The sequence below is a fragment of the Castor canadensis genome, chromosome 16 (genome assembly GCF_047511655.1).
Source record: "Castor canadensis chromosome 16, mCasCan1.hap1v2, whole genome shotgun sequence".
Taxonomy (NCBI): Eukaryota; Metazoa; Chordata; class Mammalia; order Rodentia; family Castoridae; genus Castor; species Castor canadensis.
The window spans coordinates 43,842,441-43,862,394 of record NC_133401.1 but is presented as its reverse complement, the minus strand read 5'-3'; the positions used below and the strand labels follow the sequence as shown (position 1 = coordinate 43,862,394).

At 42.9% G+C, this 19,954-nt stretch overlaps 1 protein-coding gene across 1 annotated transcript in view; it reads left to right on the top strand.

Moving 5' to 3' along the window:
* Trpc7 (transient receptor potential cation channel subfamily C member 7) overlaps nt 1–19,954 on the top strand; it is a 129,969-nt gene that overhangs the window by 95,925 nt on the left and 14,090 nt on the right. The window contains exons 6-8 of the mRNA XM_020180911.2: nt 2,102–2,335; nt 5,597–5,861; nt 19,341–19,536. Of these exons, the coding sequence (XP_020036500.1) occupies nt 2,102–2,335; nt 5,597–5,861; nt 19,341–19,536 (695 nt within the window). The remainder of the gene's footprint in view (nt 1–2,101; nt 2,336–5,596; nt 5,862–19,340; nt 19,537–19,954) is intronic.

The following is a 19,954-nucleotide window of genomic DNA, read 5'->3' as shown; positions in this document are numbered from 1 at the left end:
CCATGGAGGAAGTGATTTGCAACACCTAATGAGGCACTACTCTCCCCATCAGAAAAGTCACTTTTCTGTAAAAATTTGCATTTCAGATTAATAGAGCTTTTAGTATTTGAAGTTACTCCAAGACCTCAATTCATTCATTTTTCAAATATAATATCCACAGCAAATCAAAGGACTTATCCAAAGTCACACTGCCAGTAAGTGGCCAAGCCAGAACTTGAATCCAGCATTTTCTGAATTAAAGCCAATCACCCTATGTGATAGCCAGAGAACTGCCTAAAGCCCGGCTAAAAGCAATTTCACTAAAATTAAAAAATTTTAATTTAGGGGAAGAGAAAAGCAACAAATGTATTTTTCCAGTCTGTAATGGTTTTGCTAGGCAAGTGCTCTATGGCTTGAGTCATGCCGCCAGGACTTTCCAGTAACACTTTAAAACATCTATTTGAATAGGAATAGATGAAACTATTTCAGTGTTAAGAAAATTAGGAGTTTAGTGAATTATCATACAAATTTTGATAGGGTATGCTTGAGAAAAGGGGGGGGAAGCAGGGGTTGGGGAAGTCTTATAAACAGACCTACAGTGTTCTTGGATGTTTCCTATTGTGGATATTCCAATTTGATCTTCAGCAAACAAAGCCATAACTCTTCTCTAAGCAGCTGCTTTCAAATTGCTTTTTGCCTTGGAAAAACATTTCAATTCCTTTTATTTGATGGGCCATTCCCACCAGAAAAGGAAAAATTCTGATTAAAACAGTCCCTAGGCAGAGTTGCAGAACAGTATAGGCATTCAGCTCTTTACTCTCACGTGCCCAGAGATGGGCCTGTGACCAAGTCAGTCATGCTCTGGCCAAGGCAGAGCCCCCACTCATTGCCTGCTCTCAGCAACATCTCTGACTCCAGGCTTTTTCAGTAGCTGGATCCTCAAAGGCCAATGTTTATAACGTGGGCATCTGTCATGTGCTGGAGTCTGAGGTCTAGGGAAAAGGAAGGAAGGTGCACAAGAAAATGGTTGGGGGTTGGAACTGTTGGGTGGACCTTCTCTGCTGGAGTATAGGACATATGGAAATAGTAAAGTTTGGCAGTTAAGCTTTGGAGTCTGGGCTTTTTTTTGGAGCTTTAAGGAATATACTGCAGGTATCTGAAGATCAAAGTGAATGTGATGTGACCTGTACTTATGAAGTTTAGAGAATAGAGTAGAAAACTGAAAAGACAGGATGAATCTGAGAGTCTACCAGAGGAGGATCTACAGAACTGCAATGGTGATCCCTGGTGAACAGGAGGAGTCCAAGAGAGAGAGTACTGGGAAATGCAGATACACAATGAGGTGGTAAGGGCAGGGAGGCCATCTTGGGTTATGTAGTATTTCTGACACTTGTAGAACATTCACTCACTAGTCTCTCTGCAAATCTGGGAATTCAGCTTTGAAAAAGTAGGAATATATTTACCTGTAAGATGTCTGAAAAATGGATACACACCAAAATATTACCCCAGGCCACCTCACAGTTGCCTTGGAACAGGGGGGTAAGAGAACTAGTAACGTTTTGTTTATATACGTCTACATTGTTTAATATGTAACAATGAGGAAATGTTTTTGAAATTCAATAAATTTTTAAAAATCTAATAATCCCAAACTAAAGCTTCTTGAAACAATAACAGAAATTTAGAGAAAAACATTCTAATCTGCAAGTTAGGAAAACTGGGGTCTAGGTCATATGTGGAACCATCAGAAATTCCTGGACCTCAGTTTCCCTATATTTAATTTACAACTGAATGATTCCTTGAGACCTCTCATTTCTTAAAGTGTGTAAGTGCCAGCTACTGTATTTTCCCGATATTGCCTCCAAGAACCTATCAATGGATGAGCACGCTCCTCCCTTCTGGGTATGTTTAGTGGTAAAGCCAAGGACACATGTGGTGTCTTCTTTCAATTTGAGGATGTCCTAATTCTAAATGTGTCTTTAAAGATAGGTTTCAGTGTGTCTGTCTCAGGCCATCAACCTTCCCAGCTCCAAAGAGCTGACTTTTTCAGTTGTACCCTGGTCCCTTCCGTGTCCTCATGTGGTCACAAATGCCAAGTGGGCCTGGCCTTCCCCCTGTCGCACAGGAATGATCTGGTCAGAATGCAAGGAAATCTGGGAGGAGGGGCCGCGGGAGTACGTGCTGCACCTGTGGAACCTACTGGATTTCGGAATGCTGTCCATCTTCGTGGCCTCCTTCACTGCACGGTTCATGGCTTTCCTGAAGGCCAGCGAGGCCCAGCTGTACGTGGACCAGTACGTGCAGGACGACACGCTGCACAACGTCTCGCTTCCGCCGGAAGTGGCATACTTCACCTACGGTGAGTGGAAGGGGCGACGCGGGCCTTCGGACCCCGGGGGCTTCTGGGACGTGGACCTCCTTAAGCTGGTCTCAGAGCTGGGATTTGAGATGTGGTCGACTTTGGGCATCCTGGCTGCCAGAGAGCCCCAGGAAAAGGCCTCATCCTTGCTGGTTAGAACATGGAATTAATGTGTGACTTAACAAAGGCATCTTTTTGTGTTAGAAAGGATAAGTTTGTTTTGGAAAGGTTCTGGGAGGGGGGGTGCATTTCTGTAGGTTTTTGGTTTTATTTTTTAAAGAAACGTGTTTTTTCTGATGTGAATCCAGTACTAAAGGGAGTGTGTATACCAAAGAATTTTCCTTCCTTACTGGTTCCTCTGTTCTGTACCAAGATTAGTCCCACCTTTCCAGTTCTAAGTCATTTTCTCATGAGGAGCTAGGTTCTTAGGAGATACCTAATTCTTTCAAACCACAAGACCATACAGTTTGAGGTAGTAATATGAGACTAGGAATAATAATAATTACAGCATCCATTTATTGAGTACTTTCTATGTGCCAGGAACTGTGTAGACGTTTTACACACACAAACTCCAGTCCTTTTAATAGTCCTGCAAAATTGCTCTTTTTTGTTCCTATTTTAGAGTTGAAGAAACAAGTTTTCATGACAAGGCTTATAATATTACCAGAAATGCAGGGTTGCTTTATATAGCAGGGAATCCTGGCCTGAGATAAATTGGAAATCATTCTGGGTGGCCTAATGGTTATGCCCCTAGGCTCTGGAATTAGAAAGACCTGGATTCAAATTCTATTTCTGTAGCTTATTAGGACACCTTGTTTACTTAACTTTTGTGAGTCACTGTTTTCTAGTATATAGAACAAGGATAATAATACCTATGTTCAAAGATTTGTTTTGAGAGTTAAATAAAACAGTGCAAATATAGAGTCTTTGCACAGAAAGATAAGGAGAGTTATTTGTTGTTACCAGTTTTTTTTAAATAGCTTAGTAGGCCATTCATTAATGTCAGCTATTACATTTTGAAAGGTTTGAATGTCTCTGTTAAATGAAATGAGATGGGTCTTGTAACCACAGAACCTTTGTAGTTAGATACAGTGATGATCTGTACAGAACTGGCCATGTAATACAAACGTTTAGTCACTGCTTGCTTTCAATGTATATTGTATTCCCTGTAAATATGGTAGAAAAACTTCCTTTGTGAAATGGAAAGTCTTGAGTATTATAAAACATCTACTCCCCATTCCTTCTCCCTTACCATTTGGTGGTTTAGCAAATTCAGACTTTCTTAAAGCAAATTGAGCTTGTCTGTTTTCTCTTCTATGCTATTCAAGTTTCATCAAAGAAAGATGAGTGATACTTTTCTTAATGTAATGATTCAGGCTGCAGTATTGTCCATTTGTGTCTTATATTCCTTTATGAACTGTATTAAGTCTCACCCAGCTCAAAGCATAGCATATTGTCTTTGGTTTTGTGGTTCACCCTTTGCCCTTGGAAATCTTTCAGATCTTTTGTTCACATGTGCTCCAGTTATGGGGGAAGAGAGCCCTCTTGTGGGCAAACAGACAGTGGCTTCTCCCAACCTCTACACTGCCAAATAGGCAGATCCCAATTTGGGGGTTGTGATACAGCTACAAGATGAAATTCACTTGACCCATTTCACCACAGTGCTGTTTGTTTACACTTACACAACTCTTGTGAACCAATCCAAGAAAAATAGTTTTTACTTAAAGTCCTGACCTGGTCACCGGGATCTGACAGCAGCTAAATCTGTCTTAATAGATTATAGAGTAGCTTTTATTATTACAGCTGCTGAGGTTGAAAATGATAAATTATAAGTGGCAGAAAAAAAGAAATTCTTCTTGGTGTCTGTTTAATAGAAGAAGCTACATCTTATTTCATGTTATTCAGATGTGGTATTTATCCAGAGAGGGTGACAGATATATTGGAAAACACACAGTTTGTTCTCATTACTTATCTTTCATGAACTTCTGAGTTATGATCTTGATGAGAATATAGAGTCTATAATATTGTTATGTTTCCAAATGTAATTTAGAATGCACTACGTGAAACTTTGAGACACAGCTTCCCTTACTAAAGGTTTTATACTGCTCTCTATTGTTATAATTATTTAACAAGAGTCCAGCTTTGAAAATAAAGAATAAAATCCTTCCTCTTCCATCTCCCTTGAAGTGCCAAGGATTGCTATGTAATATCCTTGCTATCTGCACTTACTGGGCTCTGAAAAGGACCCCATACCCCAAATCCAATCTTTAAAATGGCAGTAATAATATCTACTCTACAGGGCTTGTTGTGAAAATTACAGCTAATGTAAGTGAAAGGGCTAATTTAGGTTTCTCAATGTTTCTCAATTTAAGTTTCACTTAGCATTTCTCAACAGGGACACTATTGGCTTTTTCAGCAGGAAAATCTTCATTGTGCACGGCTGTTTGGAAGTATTGCAGGACATTAAGTATCCAATTGATTCTAACTACAGACAGCCCCAGACACTTCTCCCAGGGAGAGAGGGAGATGCTACCCTCACTTGAGACTCATTGTATGTCCTGACACATAGTAGGCACCTTATTTGCACCATTAGAGTTGCAATAGGAACACTTTGCAAGTTTGCTCTGCTGGTTACAGGAATGCACATAGGGCAGATCACCCCACAGTGGTCACCAGTAACCAAAAGCCAAGTCTCTCCAGCTCCGGATCAGTCTCAGGACTCTTGCACACCTGGAACAGAGCTGTCATGGCAAACCTGCCTGACTGGTCACCAGTGTGTTTTCTCTGTCAAGATCTTTTGAATTCCTGGTCTCCATGTGAGCTTGTTTGTTCCAACTAGGCTACTCTGAATTTGTAATTAGCAGTTCACTCACTCATTCAACCAGCATTTATCAGTAGCTGCTGTGTTCCAGACCCTGTGCTGAGCACTTTGCATATATGATTTCATTTGTGAGAGTACACAGTAAAACAGGAATCCTGCCCAGTCTCTGGGAGTTACAGAAAGCTTACTGGAAGAGGTGATGCCTGAACAAAGTCTTGAGGATGATTATGAATGAATCAGACCTTGACATAAGGGAAGGATGCTCCAGGCAGGTTGGCAAATACATTCCAAAAGTATGGAACTTCTGCGTATTGGGATGAGTCTAAGGGAAGGGCAGGAATGGCCATTCATGTGGTTGGAGACTGCTAATGGTGCCTAACTGGTTTCTCTTCTGTGGGAGATCCATCCCCCAGTGAGTAACCCAGATTGCTTTCTTTCAGCCAGGGACAAGTGGTGGCCTTCGGACCCTCAGATCATATCAGAAGGGCTATATGCAATAGCAGTCGTATTGAGCTTCTCTCGCATCGCCTACATCTTGCCAGCCAACGAGAGTTTTGGGCCTCTGCAGATCTCCCTGGGGAGAACTGTGAAAGATATCTTCAAGTTCATGGTCATTTTCATCATGGTATTTGTGGCCTTCATGATTGGGATGTTCAATCTGTACTCTTACTACCGAGGTGCAAAGTACAACCCAGCATTTACAACGTGAGTATACAAGAGTTCTCCCCTCAGGGTCTCTCTGGTCTTCCTGTGAATCTTTGGGATGGTCTTGCAGTTAGCTTCTTGCATAAACTCACATTTCTTTGGTATATCTCAAGATTAAAGGCTAACTTTATTCAAGGGCTCTAAATTTGGAAGAACAAAATTAAATTCTCATTTTGCCACTTATACACAGTGTGGTCATGCACCTGTTCTTTAACTCCTCTGAGCTTTCATTTCCTCATCTTTAAAATGGGGGTAGACTATCCCCTCATAGGGATAGTGTAAAGATTTGGTAAAATGGTGTAACTTGCACAGTAAACTCCTAATAAAGGAAAATTGGCATTACTACTACTACTACTATCTTAACCTGTGTTACCTAGAAAATAGATAAACTTGCATGCCAATACTCTGTTTCAGCAAGGGAGTTGTAATCCAAAGGAAGTAAGACTGGAGGGAAAGGAAAAGGAAGCATGGGAGGAGTAAGCAAAGACAGTGTCACCACGTGGGACGTATGTGAAGTGAGGTATGGGGAAAGCAAATACAAACTTTTGTTCTGGCCACTTTCTGCCAGAGCACACAACCTGGGCATGATGGTCCTCTCCAGGGAGACTATGGAAGCCTCACATCTCAGAATAGCCCATCAGGGTGAGACACAGAGAACTTGTCAGTCCAATCTTTCCCATCTGCTGTCTCTCATGAGTCAGATTCATTAACTCACCTACATTCCCCAGCAGCCCTAGGGAAGCCATTTCCACATAGCATGGAAGACAGGTCTGCTCTTGGCACCTGAGTGAGCATACCAGCACATGGACATGGGCACCAAGCAAGTCCTGCAGCATTGTGTGCCACTGCAACCAGAGAGAAGGCCCAGGCAAGGGAGGCAAGAGGCATGTGGCCTGGGTGAGCCAAGGCACTAATCTCACAGTCCAGAAATAGCTGCAGTGGGGGCTCAAGCCAGCCAAGCAGGCAGAGCAACACAGTAACACCTCCTGTAGAGGTGGAAACAGAGCTCACAAAGCCTGTGTCCACAAAGGTCCAAACGCCACCTCTCTGTTCAGAATACCAGGCAATCTCCTGGGGTCCACCAGTAGTACTAAGCAGGATCTAGTGAAAAGGTCTGGAAAGGTCAAATTTATACCCTGATGTAGGGTATAAATAATAACCATTAACTGGCTAATAACCTTAAGCCAAGTTGCTTGACTTATATGAGCCTCTGTCCTCATCTGTAAAATGGAAACAGGACTTCCCACCTTATTCATAAAAACCTTCATGGATAGAAGAGGTCATTTATGTAAAGTGCCTGAGCAGAATGTTTCCAGTCTATGTCCTTCCCCAGATCCATCAGTTCCAGAATGTGTGCTTCATGAAGCTCCCAGAATCTTGAACAGAAAGTCAGGTTTCCAGCCATAAGCATGGCAGCTGGGACAATAGGACCAAGCACCTCCTGACACTTGTCCCCAGGAAGCCATGAGTGGCCTGGCATTGAAGTTTTCCAACCATTAGGAATGGCTCTGAGCCTTAACCATGCAGGCTTCCTGCACAATTTCCACCTTGCAGCAGGGCTTCAGCTTACCCTGCTTCTGAACTAATCACCCTTGATACTTCTGTCAAGAACCAAGTACAATGACTCCTGGGCTGCTTAGCTCAGAACCATGGACCACCCACCTAGCTAGGTGGCTCAAGGCTGCTGAACCACAGAGGCTGTGAGTTCAGTATGACTAGGTTTCAGTATGAGCTCTGCCTCTTGCCGTATGGCTTTTGGCAGGGTCCTAAATCCCCTTGGCCTTGATCTCCCAAATTCTAAAAGCAGAAAATGTATTAAAAGAGGGTCAAGCTGGTGGAGTGGCTCAAGTGATAGAGCACCTACCTAGCAAATGTAAGGCCCTGAGTTTAAACCCCAGTACTGCAAAAAAAAAAAAAATAGAAAAGAGGGTTAAACCTCACAAGACTGTTATTATGATCCAGCTATACGTGCTTGGCTTACAATAAGCCTTCAAAAAGTGGCAGTGATGATGATGGAAATAGGAGAAAGGGGGTGGGAGGATACCTGGGTACTGGTTTGGTACTATAGGACCCTCTCAGGACCGTGGCATAGCTGACAAACTGCCCACCAGCTCAGGTTAATCACATTATTGAGTCAGCTTGAGTACTTCATATCACACCAGTACTCAGCAGTACACTGTTTAAGGGAATGGAATAAACTTCTCACCTGGAAGCACATTTGCTTTGAATGTACTGGAGGAATGCTAAACACATCTACTCAGCATAAACACGTTGTTACTGAACATGGAGCTGTCTGCCAAGGAACAAAGGCTTGCCCCTCCATAGTGAGGGTTAGATGCTTCTGCTTTGCTTCCAATCTAGCATAGTGCTTTGCACAGAGTTATTGCCCACTAAATACTTCATGAGGAAAAAAACAGGACAAACAAAGACAGATAAAGATTCACTTGATTCAAGACAGTGATTCAATCTGCCAGCATGGACTTCTGTCCTATCCCTGCAGTCCTGGTTATTCTGGGAAACCTCTCTGCCCTCCTCTTACAGGGAACATGTATGAATCCACAGAAACATAAAAAAGGCCCTAACTTACAGTAGGGCTGGTATGGCCACAATTCTCAGCTAAATGTAGCACAGCTATCTAGAGTGGGTATGAAGCAGGTAGCCTAGGCTGCAGCCTGTGGGTCAGAAAATCAAGGGGAAAGGTAAGATCAGGTATAAACCACTTGGGTCCCGTGTGCTAAGCACCAAATGAAGACTTTCTAGACATGAAAGACCCAACCAAAGGGAACCCCGGGCCCTCCGGGATGGGGATGGGAAGAAAGGAGGTGCAGTAATTGCAGTGAAGAAAGAGTAAGATATTTTTCACCCTGGCAGTTCCTGAATTGGGATGTGCAGCTGTAAATAAGATTTGATTGAACAGAAAAAGTCAATAGATCCATGAAGTAGAAAGAGGAAAGAATGGATTTTTTGTAAATGTCATCTTTTACCTTTTGACTGCTCTGTGGAGCATGTCACCCCTAAGAGATCTTCTTTGATAATAAAAGTCCATGGGAGGAGAAATGAGACTCCTGCCTTAGGGGACTCTAAGCTGTGCTGAGTGCCATGTGCTGGTGATGAAGTCAAACAACCCCACCCAGGGGGCCAGCCCCAGGTCATCCACCCACCTAGGTTTGAGTTTGTAGAGTAATACAAGGTTTATCTCATCTTTTTCTATAGATTCTGAAGACTCAGTCCTTCAGAAGGGAAATTTGGGTTGAAAGACACTACAGGAATCTCCTCAGCTCTTTTGAAACTACCCCCAACTATATTCCTGTCATGTCCCAAAGGAAATCAGATTCCTAAAGGTTACTCAGGAGCCCACTTTGAAAGGCAGTTGTTAGGAGCCTAGATGGTGCTTTCTCAACAGGGAGGAGGTCCTAGGCCAGTTCACAGAACCCAGTCTTACCTGAGTACTACCAAGTTATAGCTCTGTTCCAAGGGTAAGAGGTGGGGCATACATGGTGAGACAAAAGGAAATCAAAAGAGAATAAATATTTATCTACCAACTGCAGCCTCCAGCCCTCAACCACACCCTGCCCTAACCCCCTAGTGTGTTCCATTTCCAGAATCACACACCTCAGTCCCCACCAGGCATCCCATTTCCTCATTCCAATAGACCCCAGTGAAGGGACTAGAAGCATACACATAGATTGAATTCATCACCCCCAAATATGAATAAACACCCACCCGTATGAACAGCCTTGAGGTCAGAAGTCCTCAAACCACACCAGAATCACCTGGGGAGGTAGCTAAATTTAGTACTTCCCAGACCCTATCTCTTAACTTATAACTTCAGTCGTTCCAGGATAAGGTCAGGAAATCACTAACAAAACCATTGTAGAATTCTGATACAGTAGTGTTGGACCATACAGTAAGAAATGTGGATCTGATCCAACCTCATCACCTCACCGATAAAATGAAAGCTTCTCTCCGCTGTGTGCATTTCAAAAGCAAGGATCTTGTTAACCTAAGAGAATGTCTTATTGAAGGATTTCAGACCTACAGGAGGGTATTTTTGGCACAAGCTGTTGAGTAGGTTGCCAGATGCAGCCAGAGTGAGCCTAGAGTCAAATCCTACATGCAGTTCGTAATTTCTCAGCCTCCTTCCGCTTCAGAACCAAGGATTGTCTCAAAGGTCTGGGTGGCTTTTCACAGTCACTCTGTGGCCTAAAGAGGAGCAGGGGCATGCTTAGGGGCCTGGTTGGTGAGCTGGGGCCTGTCTGGACATGACAGATTGCACACCTGCTGGAAGCTTATTAGCTCCAAGCCACTTCCGTTAAGAACTGCAAATGACCAAAGGCAAGGAAGAGAAGGCTTTCAGACCAGTTTTATTCTCTCAGAGTACAAAATCAAAGTAGTCCAAGACATGGATAAGGAAGGAGAGAGAAAAATCACCTGAGAACACATTTTTAAAGAAAGCATTTAAGAAAAGTTCTCAGTTCAGGTTATTAGGAATTTTGTTCTCATTGGGGATACAGTTTTTATTATATCATGAATGTCAGTAGAGAAATAAAATCTGCTTTTTTGAAGATTTGTTTTGTAGCTAGCTTCACTGAAATGCATATATTCCATAAAGAAAGGACTTTCTGATTTGAGACTGGTGGAAACCTTGGGGTCCCAGCACTCTTATAAAAGTGTTAGACAAAGAGAAACAAAAAAATCTTTGGTTGACAGATGAAATACAGCTGGGGGAGAACGCATAGGACATATGCCTGCCTTATATAGTCATGTGTGGCTTAATGAGGATGCATGGGAACTGCACTTGGTCATTGTGCAAACATTGTAGAGTGTACCTACACAATCCTAGGTGGCATGCCCTCCTATACACATAGGCTGTATATGACCATCACTGCATTTTGGTACACCACTGACAATAATGTCAATATGCAGTGCATAACTAAACATATACAAAGAATAGGAGGGACTGGGGTCAGTGAGGTGACCCAGAGCAGGGAAACGCAGGGCTCTCTCAAGTACACATAATGGACCTCTGGTCTCCCCTGCAGGTGAACTTGGTCTCTTCCACTTAATGCTTATTGGAAATTAAATGTGGGCTCTGTTGCTCAAAAGATGACCCCAGCCAACCTTTTCTATAGGTGTCGTGAAGTCAGCTTCCAGCATAGCTGGGTTGACACTTTTCTAATCAAAAATAATGCCTCTGTTAAAGTCTGTTCTATCTCCCCAGGAATTATTTTAATGAAAATAGCATCAGTAGTGCTAAGCAAAATTAGAAGCTTCTGGTTCCCACAACAGTTAATGGAAATTCTCCACACTCTGTAAGATAGGGATTCACATATCCCCAGGAGCAGGAGTCCCTGATTCAGCTTCACACAGCACTTCCGGGTCACAGAAAAGCCAGCTTCTCCTTTCAGTGATCCTGCAGGGCCACTGATCCTGAAGATTCTGCCACATATACCCACCCTGCCCAGGAATGCTGCAAGGACCCTTCCTGCAATGCTGGACACGCTCTGGCTTTGAGCTGAAGTTGAGGCTTCAGACAGTCCTTTCGGAGGCAGTAAGGGACTGAAATAATAATAAATACCATGAACTTAAAAGCAACCTGTGACAAACACAGATATCTGCCACCCTCTCCTTTAATCCTCACATGGGATGGCACAGATACCACTACAGGAAAGTGGGGCTCTGAGAGGCACAGTACTTTCTCATACTCACAGGAAGTGAATCTGAACCCAGTTCTTCATTACTTCAAACCCATCCTATACCTTCTGACCTGAAAAGCTGGGTCACTTTCTGGGTAATCAAGTCTTTCTTTTTTTTTTTTCCTTTTTCTTTCTTTTTTTGGCAGTACCAAGGCTTGAACTCAGAGCCTCATATTTGCTAGGCAGGCACTCTACTCCTTGAGCCACGTCACCAGCCCTCTGGGATACTAATTCTAAAGAACAGCATAGTAAATCCAGATTTTGATTAGTTATGAGAACCTGATGATTCTGTATATCTCAGCCTTATTTAAATGTGCAGCCTGTGATTCTCCCCTGAGTAACACAGCATCTACTCCAAAGTGAGCTCACTCATCTAACAAATATTTACGGAACAGCTACTCTATGCCAAGTTCTAGGTTGGCCCTGCAGTCATGGAAGTTAATCAGAGATTCATGTGGACCTCAGGGAAATTGTAGATAAGTGGGGGCGGGGGGGTAGGCGTGTAAGCAGCACCTATGACTTTTTGATCATTGTAAAAGGAAGTTTAGGCAACAGTGAGGCGAAGTACTGAATTCTACCTGGCAGGGTCAGCGAAGGCTTCACAGAAGGGGCGGCCCCGTGGAGGGCTTAGAGGAGGATTAGAAGGGCAGTCTAGCCTGCAAGGCATTTTTGAAGAACTACAAATTGGCAAGAGTTTGAGGGAAATAGATTAAATCAGAGTCCAGAAGGAGCCAGATTGTGAAGGGTTTTATAAGTCTTGATAGGGCGTTAAAGCCTCCACTTAGACCTCTTTAAAAGGAGGAAGATGTGCTCAGAGCTGCCTTTAGGAAGGATGCTGTGTCAACTGTGTGAAGGACAGGCCAGAAGGGTAAAGTGGAGGCTCTAACTTGACCTGTGCTTGATGTTAGGGATGAAAAACAACCACAGTCCCTCCTTTTATGGAACTTGCAGACTGGTTAGAAAGACAGGTCATCAAATAATTATAGGAAGAAGGCATGCTTATAAACTTCAAGGAAGGACCATGAAGAAGGCAACTCAGAGGAAAATGAGCTAGATACACTGGAAAGCTCTGGCAGGGAGCCCTGTGAGAAAGAGGATGCACTGCTGTGCAAAGGTGGCAGTGGCGATGCAGAGGCCATGCTGAGGAGGTGGAATACAAGTATCTGGCTACACAGGGGTCCTGTAGGCAACCAAGCTTGGGCTATGTCATAAAAGTCACCAAAAACAATGACCTGTTAAGAGAAACCAGGGAAAGGTCACTCTGTGGTATATAGGACATTGGCCAGCTATCATTTTCTGTATGTAAAGCATGCTGAATGTGTCTGCAGGTGGGGAACATGGAAGGGAATCAACCTACCTCAGCCTCACAGAGGACAGATGTTTCCCAGGATCCTGGTCAGTGCTGAAACATGGGCATCTCTGATACAGAAGCTCTGGGGCTGTGTTGTAGTCATACTTCATGATATTTTGAAAATTAGCAACTCTGCCTTCTATCTTTCCAATTCAAGGCTGGCAGAAGAGTGTTTAGGAACATGAGAGTGCTTATGGAGCCCATTTTATATGGAATACCTAGCATAAAAAATGTTCTAAGACTTAATGAAGGAGGTCACATGGTCAGTGAAGTTCGGTCCCAGAGAGGCTGGGTAACTGAAAATGACCTGAATGTGTCTAAAAACAAAAACAAAACAAACAAAAACCCCATAGTTTTGGATCTAATGTAAGCTCCTATCTTTGCATCACTCTCTAATAAGTGATAAAGTATAGACTTTTTCTGGGCTACTTTAGAAGAATAATTAAGCCTTTTATGGCAGTCATATGGTCATCTATATTCTCTCCTAATGTTTATCCATGACATGAATTTCAAGGCCTAATGCCTTTGAGGCTCTGGAATAGGCTTATAGGCCACAAAGTTTTGAGGAAACAGACTTGATAATATACAGAAAAGTCGCTCCTTTGGATGTTGTCTTCATGGCAAATTTTCAAGTGCTACCCCAAGTCCTCTATCTTTTCATTCTGACTGGAGCCCTCTGACAGGGCTAAAATTCAGTTCTGGGGTGAAAACAAGCTTTAAACTGTCATTCCTTAATGTGACAGCATGACAAGAAACTAGACTGCCCAACAGGCTCCAAGAGGTGGAAGGAGCCAGGTTGCCCATGGACTTGAAGGCCTTGGTGAGGTGATTGGCTTTGACTGGCCATATGGAAAGCCACTAAAAGGGGAGGGATCTGATTTTTAATTGTAAGGGGCTTTTCTGAGAATTAATTGCAAGATTCGAGGCTTTCAGATGCTAGAGATCCTGTTGCTCTAGCACCTAGAGTTAAGGAAAAAGCAAACAAAAACCAGTACTAGTAATAAGATCAGTAACATTTACTGAGAAATTGGTATGTGCCAGACAGCATTTTATGCACCTCACAAGCATCCTATTGATTCATTTAATCCTCATAATGACCTTATGAGGTAAAGATTATTGTTTTCCCAATAAAAAAGAGAGGTGTACAGAGACTGTTATTTGACCAAAAATTTAAGCATCAAATCCAGGTTTGCCTAGCTTCAGAACCTGTTTTAGCCATAAAGCAGGAAACTAGAAGTCAAAATGTGCACCAAAGATTCACTCACTCACTAATGCAACAGACATTGAATTTGTTGAGTGCTTTCTGCTCTGTGTGCAGTCTCAGGAATGAAGAAGGCACAGCTTCTGCCCCCAAATTACTCTCAGACTACTAGGAGCATAGTTTGACCCTCTGTATAAATGCATTCAGGCTACACAGGTTTTAGCCCATCCCATCTTAGACATTGACTCTGTGACTGGAGTCTTCTTCTTCTGGATTGTCTAAGTCAAACTCCTCATTTAGGACTCAAGATAGAATCAAGAGGTGATTCAGAGGAAAAGGCCTTGCCCAGCCATGGCAAGAGGGAGGTTAAGACTTCCTCAGGCATTTGACCTCCCTTGACCTTCCTCAAGTCTGGTCTGACTACTTTTGGTGTCTGGTCTGGGCATTAAAGCAACACAGCTCTCCAACAAGACCCCTCACCATTCTAAGCACCTTCCCCCATCAGCCCCACTGGGGATAGCAGGAGGGTGCTGTCTCCTCCTTGGCAGAATTCTCCCACAGTCCCAGCCATTGTCTTCAGAACTTGAGAAACAGCCTTTCAAGAGCTGATCCTCCTGCTTAATTTTAGCCTGCTATGTGCACATTCGGGTAGGTAACTGAACTGTTGGGTGGGGGGAGGGAGTCATGGCATTCTGAAGAAGCAGCAATTTTCATAACAATCACCCTAAACCCTCTCGCCTTGTTGATCAGTTTGTTCTCTGAGGCCCATACACACTGCCTCTTCAGGCAACCTGTTATTAATCTCGTTATCCAGGCGAGACAGACCTGGTAGAGAACTGATTACCTTGTCCCTGCTTTCTACATGACAGATCAGCCCCAACCTTCCCACACACACACCCCCACCCAGCGAGAGAAGGGTGAATCATGGTCTATTCAGCATCACTCACAGGCACTTTCTTCTCTTACTTCATTAGCAGCACTTCTCATGCTAGGATGGCCTATTGACTAAACTTCGGTCCCTTCCACTGCAAGCCAAAAGCCAAAAATAAAAAGACAGCATGGGCTGGAGAAATCAGAGAATTTGCATGAAATCAAGGGTTTGTGATGATCTTTGCAGATAGGAAGGAAAATGAGGCTTGTTCAGAAAAATCAATATGCAGTCGGATTATCAGCTTCATTCAGCCCCTTGTGGAAGCACCTAAGAGCTGATGGGGCTGTCGTGCTTCTGGGTAAGGCAGAGGCACACAGAGCCCCTTGCTTACAGCTTTACAGCATTCTCTGACCTAATTGGGCTTTCTCTAGACTGGGACCTCCTAAAGAACAGAAACACATTTGTTCTGGACACCACTTAATCCCTACCACCTGGTACAGTACCTGGCACAGAGTAGGAGTTTAGTAAGCATACAAATAAATCAACATAATAGCAACCATTTATTGAGCTGTAACTACATATTTTATATGGGTTGCTCATTTATCTTCAGAGCAACTGAGCAAGAAGGCACTATTGTGTCCATTTTATGGATGAGTAAATTGACACTCTAATCCTCTTTGTATCATGCCCAAACTTGCACAGCCGGTACAGTGTTGCAGAGATTTGAACCCAGGCATACACCGTGGCTCTTCTCCAGCTATCTGTAAAGCCTCCTATGATTGACATGGTTGACACTTTTATGGCCAGGGAGTGTGGAAGGAAGATGAGAAGCCAGTGGCTGCCATCTCTGTCAGTAAAAACCTCAGAATTAGCCTTGAAACCAACTAGTTGACAGTGGGGTTTTTGTAAGACATGTGGTTTCATGCTAAACATCAATTAAACCAATTCCAAGATACTTTCTCCTGAAAGCCAGCCCAGAGCTTCCTAGTGATGGGCCTTCTACCCATGCCCTGGGTTCCATAGGTCCTGCAAATTGTGGACGATAATTAGCTCGTGACTCAGAAAGCATCATGACCTCACAGGACACTACAGCCTGCTTGAGGGCCTGAGCCCCTGGGATTGGTAGTGTACTATTGGCTTGTTTCCAAGATCAGCCTTCTCTCTAAGAATCTATTATTGTAGGCTTCCAAGGTCAAAGTAAGATCAATCTTTTCCCACTCAGGGCAGCAAGGCCAAGTTTTATTTATTTCCTGTCGCATATTAAAGTAGAAGACGATACCAGCATGGCATTTCATGTTAATCGTGGAGCTCCTGTCATAAAAAGCATCAAGTTTTCATTGAAATTTTTCCCCTTCTTTCTTCTAGGATGCCTGTCATTTTCATATTGATTTATAAGAGCTCTTTATGTGAGGAGGGCATCATCCACTGCCTGCCTAATGTTTGCAAATGCAAATTCTTTCCTCACTTGAGTCTTTGGTCTTATATTTTACTTACTGTGTTTTTGATATGTACAAGCAAAGTTTTGTGCAGTCAAATTTCTCAATCTTTGTAGTTTCTAAAACTTGCCCCAGCTCAAAATTTTATAATAAAAACTCAGTAACATTGTATTCTCATTTTTGAACATCTAACTTTTTAAACATTTAACTCTTCAATTCCATTCAAAATTTATCTAGTTATATGGTATACATTATGGATAAAATACTATGTTGCTCAGAGTTTAGCCCAGCTAATTAGGCATAAATCAGCCAATAAAATCTCCTGTACCAAAAAGCAACAACAAAAATTAGCCCATTCAGTTAATACACTGAATGATTATATCAAGAAGGATGTGTACAAATTCAAGACCCAACACCTAAATGGTGAATCTAACCATCCTCTGTGATTCAAGCCAATATACACATCTTTTCTTTAAAGGAAGACTTTGTTACCTAAACTCATTCTGCCTCATAAAAAGTAGAAACAAACACCATAGAAAATTTTCTTTAAGAGCTTGGAAGAGATTGTTAGAAATGCCTAGTTTTGCTGAGATATCTTTCTGGTCAGCCAGGTGCAACTGGCTATTGCTTTGAATGGGGCAGCTTTCACTCTGGCAATCCCAGTGAGTCTGAGCTTCTTGTAATTAGAGTCTCCCAGAGATCATGACCAAGTCCAATCCAGAGGTTAATCCTTAAACTATAGTGTTTGAAATGAAACAGGTGTACAGTAATGAAGATTGTCTAAAAACAGACAATAAATCAAACAGATTATCATTCCAGCCTAGGTTAACTGTCCTCAGCTGGAGAGCCAAGTAGAAGAGAGCCACAGCATAAGTTTAGAGATTTGTAAATATCCTCCAAAACACATGCTGCTTAATGGGCCAGCTCTGCCTCCTTCTGATTACTGATGTATGAGGTCTAAATGAAGAAACCAGGGGTAAATCAGGGCTCAGCAGCAAAGTTCATAGTGAGAAGCGAGTGAGAAAAAAATACACGCTAAATCTAGGTCCATTACCACTAATTGAAATTCAGAATGCTTTCCCTGGATGTGTTCTATAATTACTTGCTTCATTCGTGCCCACCAAAAGTTAATGGAGGTGTTCCAAGGTAAGAAGTGAAAGATAAGTTGGGTAAAACATCTCTCTGTCACATGTATTGTCCACTCCGTAGGTTGTTCATGGCAAGTACATAGTCCTCGGCCACCACCCGCCTGCTCAGCCCTCCCTCAGATGGTGTGTCCTCTGCTTTTCACCTAATCCTGCCAGGAAGGGAGCAACGTCAAGAGAGGTCACATCCTGCCATCCCCGTCTAGTTTAAGATTTTGGCTCATCCAGTGGTTTGGCATTCTCTCTGCTACTGTTCCTTTCCACTCGGGTGAGAACTGTTTTGTAATGGGAGACAACTCTGCAGTGAATCATGCCATACAGTGAATGGCATCTTTTCACACAAAACGGATGCTGCATCTGGCATGAGGAAACCATTTTCCCCTTTGCCGTGCAGTAGCAGGGGCTAGAGATCTGCAATAATGGCCAAATACCAAGTCATTGCTTCCAAATCTGCAGCCAAATTCCTTTTCGATAACATTGAAATTAATTAAATCCTGCAAATTCACAGCTTTAAAAGAAACAAAAAACAAACAATGACAACAAACCCACTTCAAAACATCAGCTATTCAGACTGTGAGATGCATAGCAATGAGCCAAACAGCTGGCTAGACACACAACCCCCTACACATGTCCACCCCACATACTTACACTAGACACACAGACCCACACCCCCCTCACATTCTCACACTCGGGAGAGCTGCAAATTTATGCAAGTCAAGAGTAGATTTTTAGCCCAAGTAAAGAGTACTAGTATTTTTGTACATCTTGTCAAGTAAATATCAATGCTTGAGAGACGCTAATTTTTTCTTGAGATAGAGTTAATCCTGGCCATTTGTGGGTGAGTGTTGAAAATCTGAAATGTTAAAAGAGGGGAAAAACCGTCTTTTCCCATAATGGTACCAAAACTAAAAGAACTGCTCTTAGCTATTCAGATACTACAAGATATAGCTGTATGTTCTTTGCCATCTAACCAAAATCCAGATTTCTGAGTGGATTTTGTCATAAAGCCACCCTAAGATCACAGCCATAAGTAAAGGCTTGAAATGTGCTTGGGCCTTAGTTTTAAAACTACTGTATGTCAGTAACTTCAAAGTCTTAAAAGGGCCAAAGGCCAGTACTCTAAAAGCCAGCTCTTACTGGAACTGCTCCCAAAGCTTGTGCAGGGTCCACATGAATGAACTGCAGTTACCTACTGAGTTGGAACCATGTGGACACACTAAACTCCATACTCTCATTTCTGATCACTCTGCCCCAGTACATGGCTGGCTTCAGATGTGGAAAATGGAGATAAAAATGAGCCCACCGCAGATGTGGTCATGAGACTCACATAAGCTGCCCTGTGGCAGGTGGTCAGCAAGTTCCAAGCATGAAGGATGCCAGCTTAGTCTGTGGACACCAGGTCACTGCCCTGGTTCCCCTTCACATGGGGCTGTGTGGTCTGTGAAGAGACACTTAAGAGTCTACTAAAGGAACAGTGTGCTTTGTGAGGCTAATAATGCTCAAGAACAAACATTTGCCCTGGTGTTTAATTTTAGTTGTTTAATTAATTACAGCAGGATAAAAATGAAATTGGGACTCAGCCAGGAGTCCCAACATATGGATTGAATAAGGAAAGAAGAGAGTGCCATTTATAATACTCATCAGAGTCTTCTTAGAAATCTGAATATCTCATTATTTCCAAACTTAGATCCCCCTCCAGGGAGACCCCTAAATTCGATAATGAAGGGCAGGTTTCATTTCCATCCATACTGCATGAAAGGACTGTCTGCTTCCTTGTAGGGTTGAAGAAAGTTTTAAAACCTTATTTTGGTCCATATTTGGCCTATCTGAAGTGATCTCGGTGGTGCTGAAATATGACCACAAATTCATTGAGAACATCGGCTACGTTCTCTACGGCGTTTATAACGTCACCATGGTGGTAGTGCTGCTCAACATGCTAATAGCCATGATCAACAACTCCTATCAGGAAATCGAGGTAAGGCCAGGTCACCGGAAATCCCTCCTCCCTTGCTTAACTGACATAGCTGTGTTCAGCCATGAAGGTGATGGCGTCAGAAGCCCGTGTGTTATTAAAGGTGAAGCAAGAACACCAAACAACTAACATTCTTCCTGGACCACTTCCAGAAGTTTTTTCAGCCAGCCAGTCTGCCACATGGCCTGGCTGACACTACCCATGCAAAAGGGCCCAATTAGACCAGAAAGAACTAGGGTCATGAATTATATCTCTTCGACATGTGTCCCCTTAGGACACCTTCCCAGTGGCCCATGGAACATCAGAATGACTATCAGCCCACTCCCCTCTGCCTCTCACATGTTATTAAGTACCTTGCATAGGCAAAGCCTGTGCTAGACACTGGCTGTACAAAAATGGCTAATACACTGTCCTTGCTCTC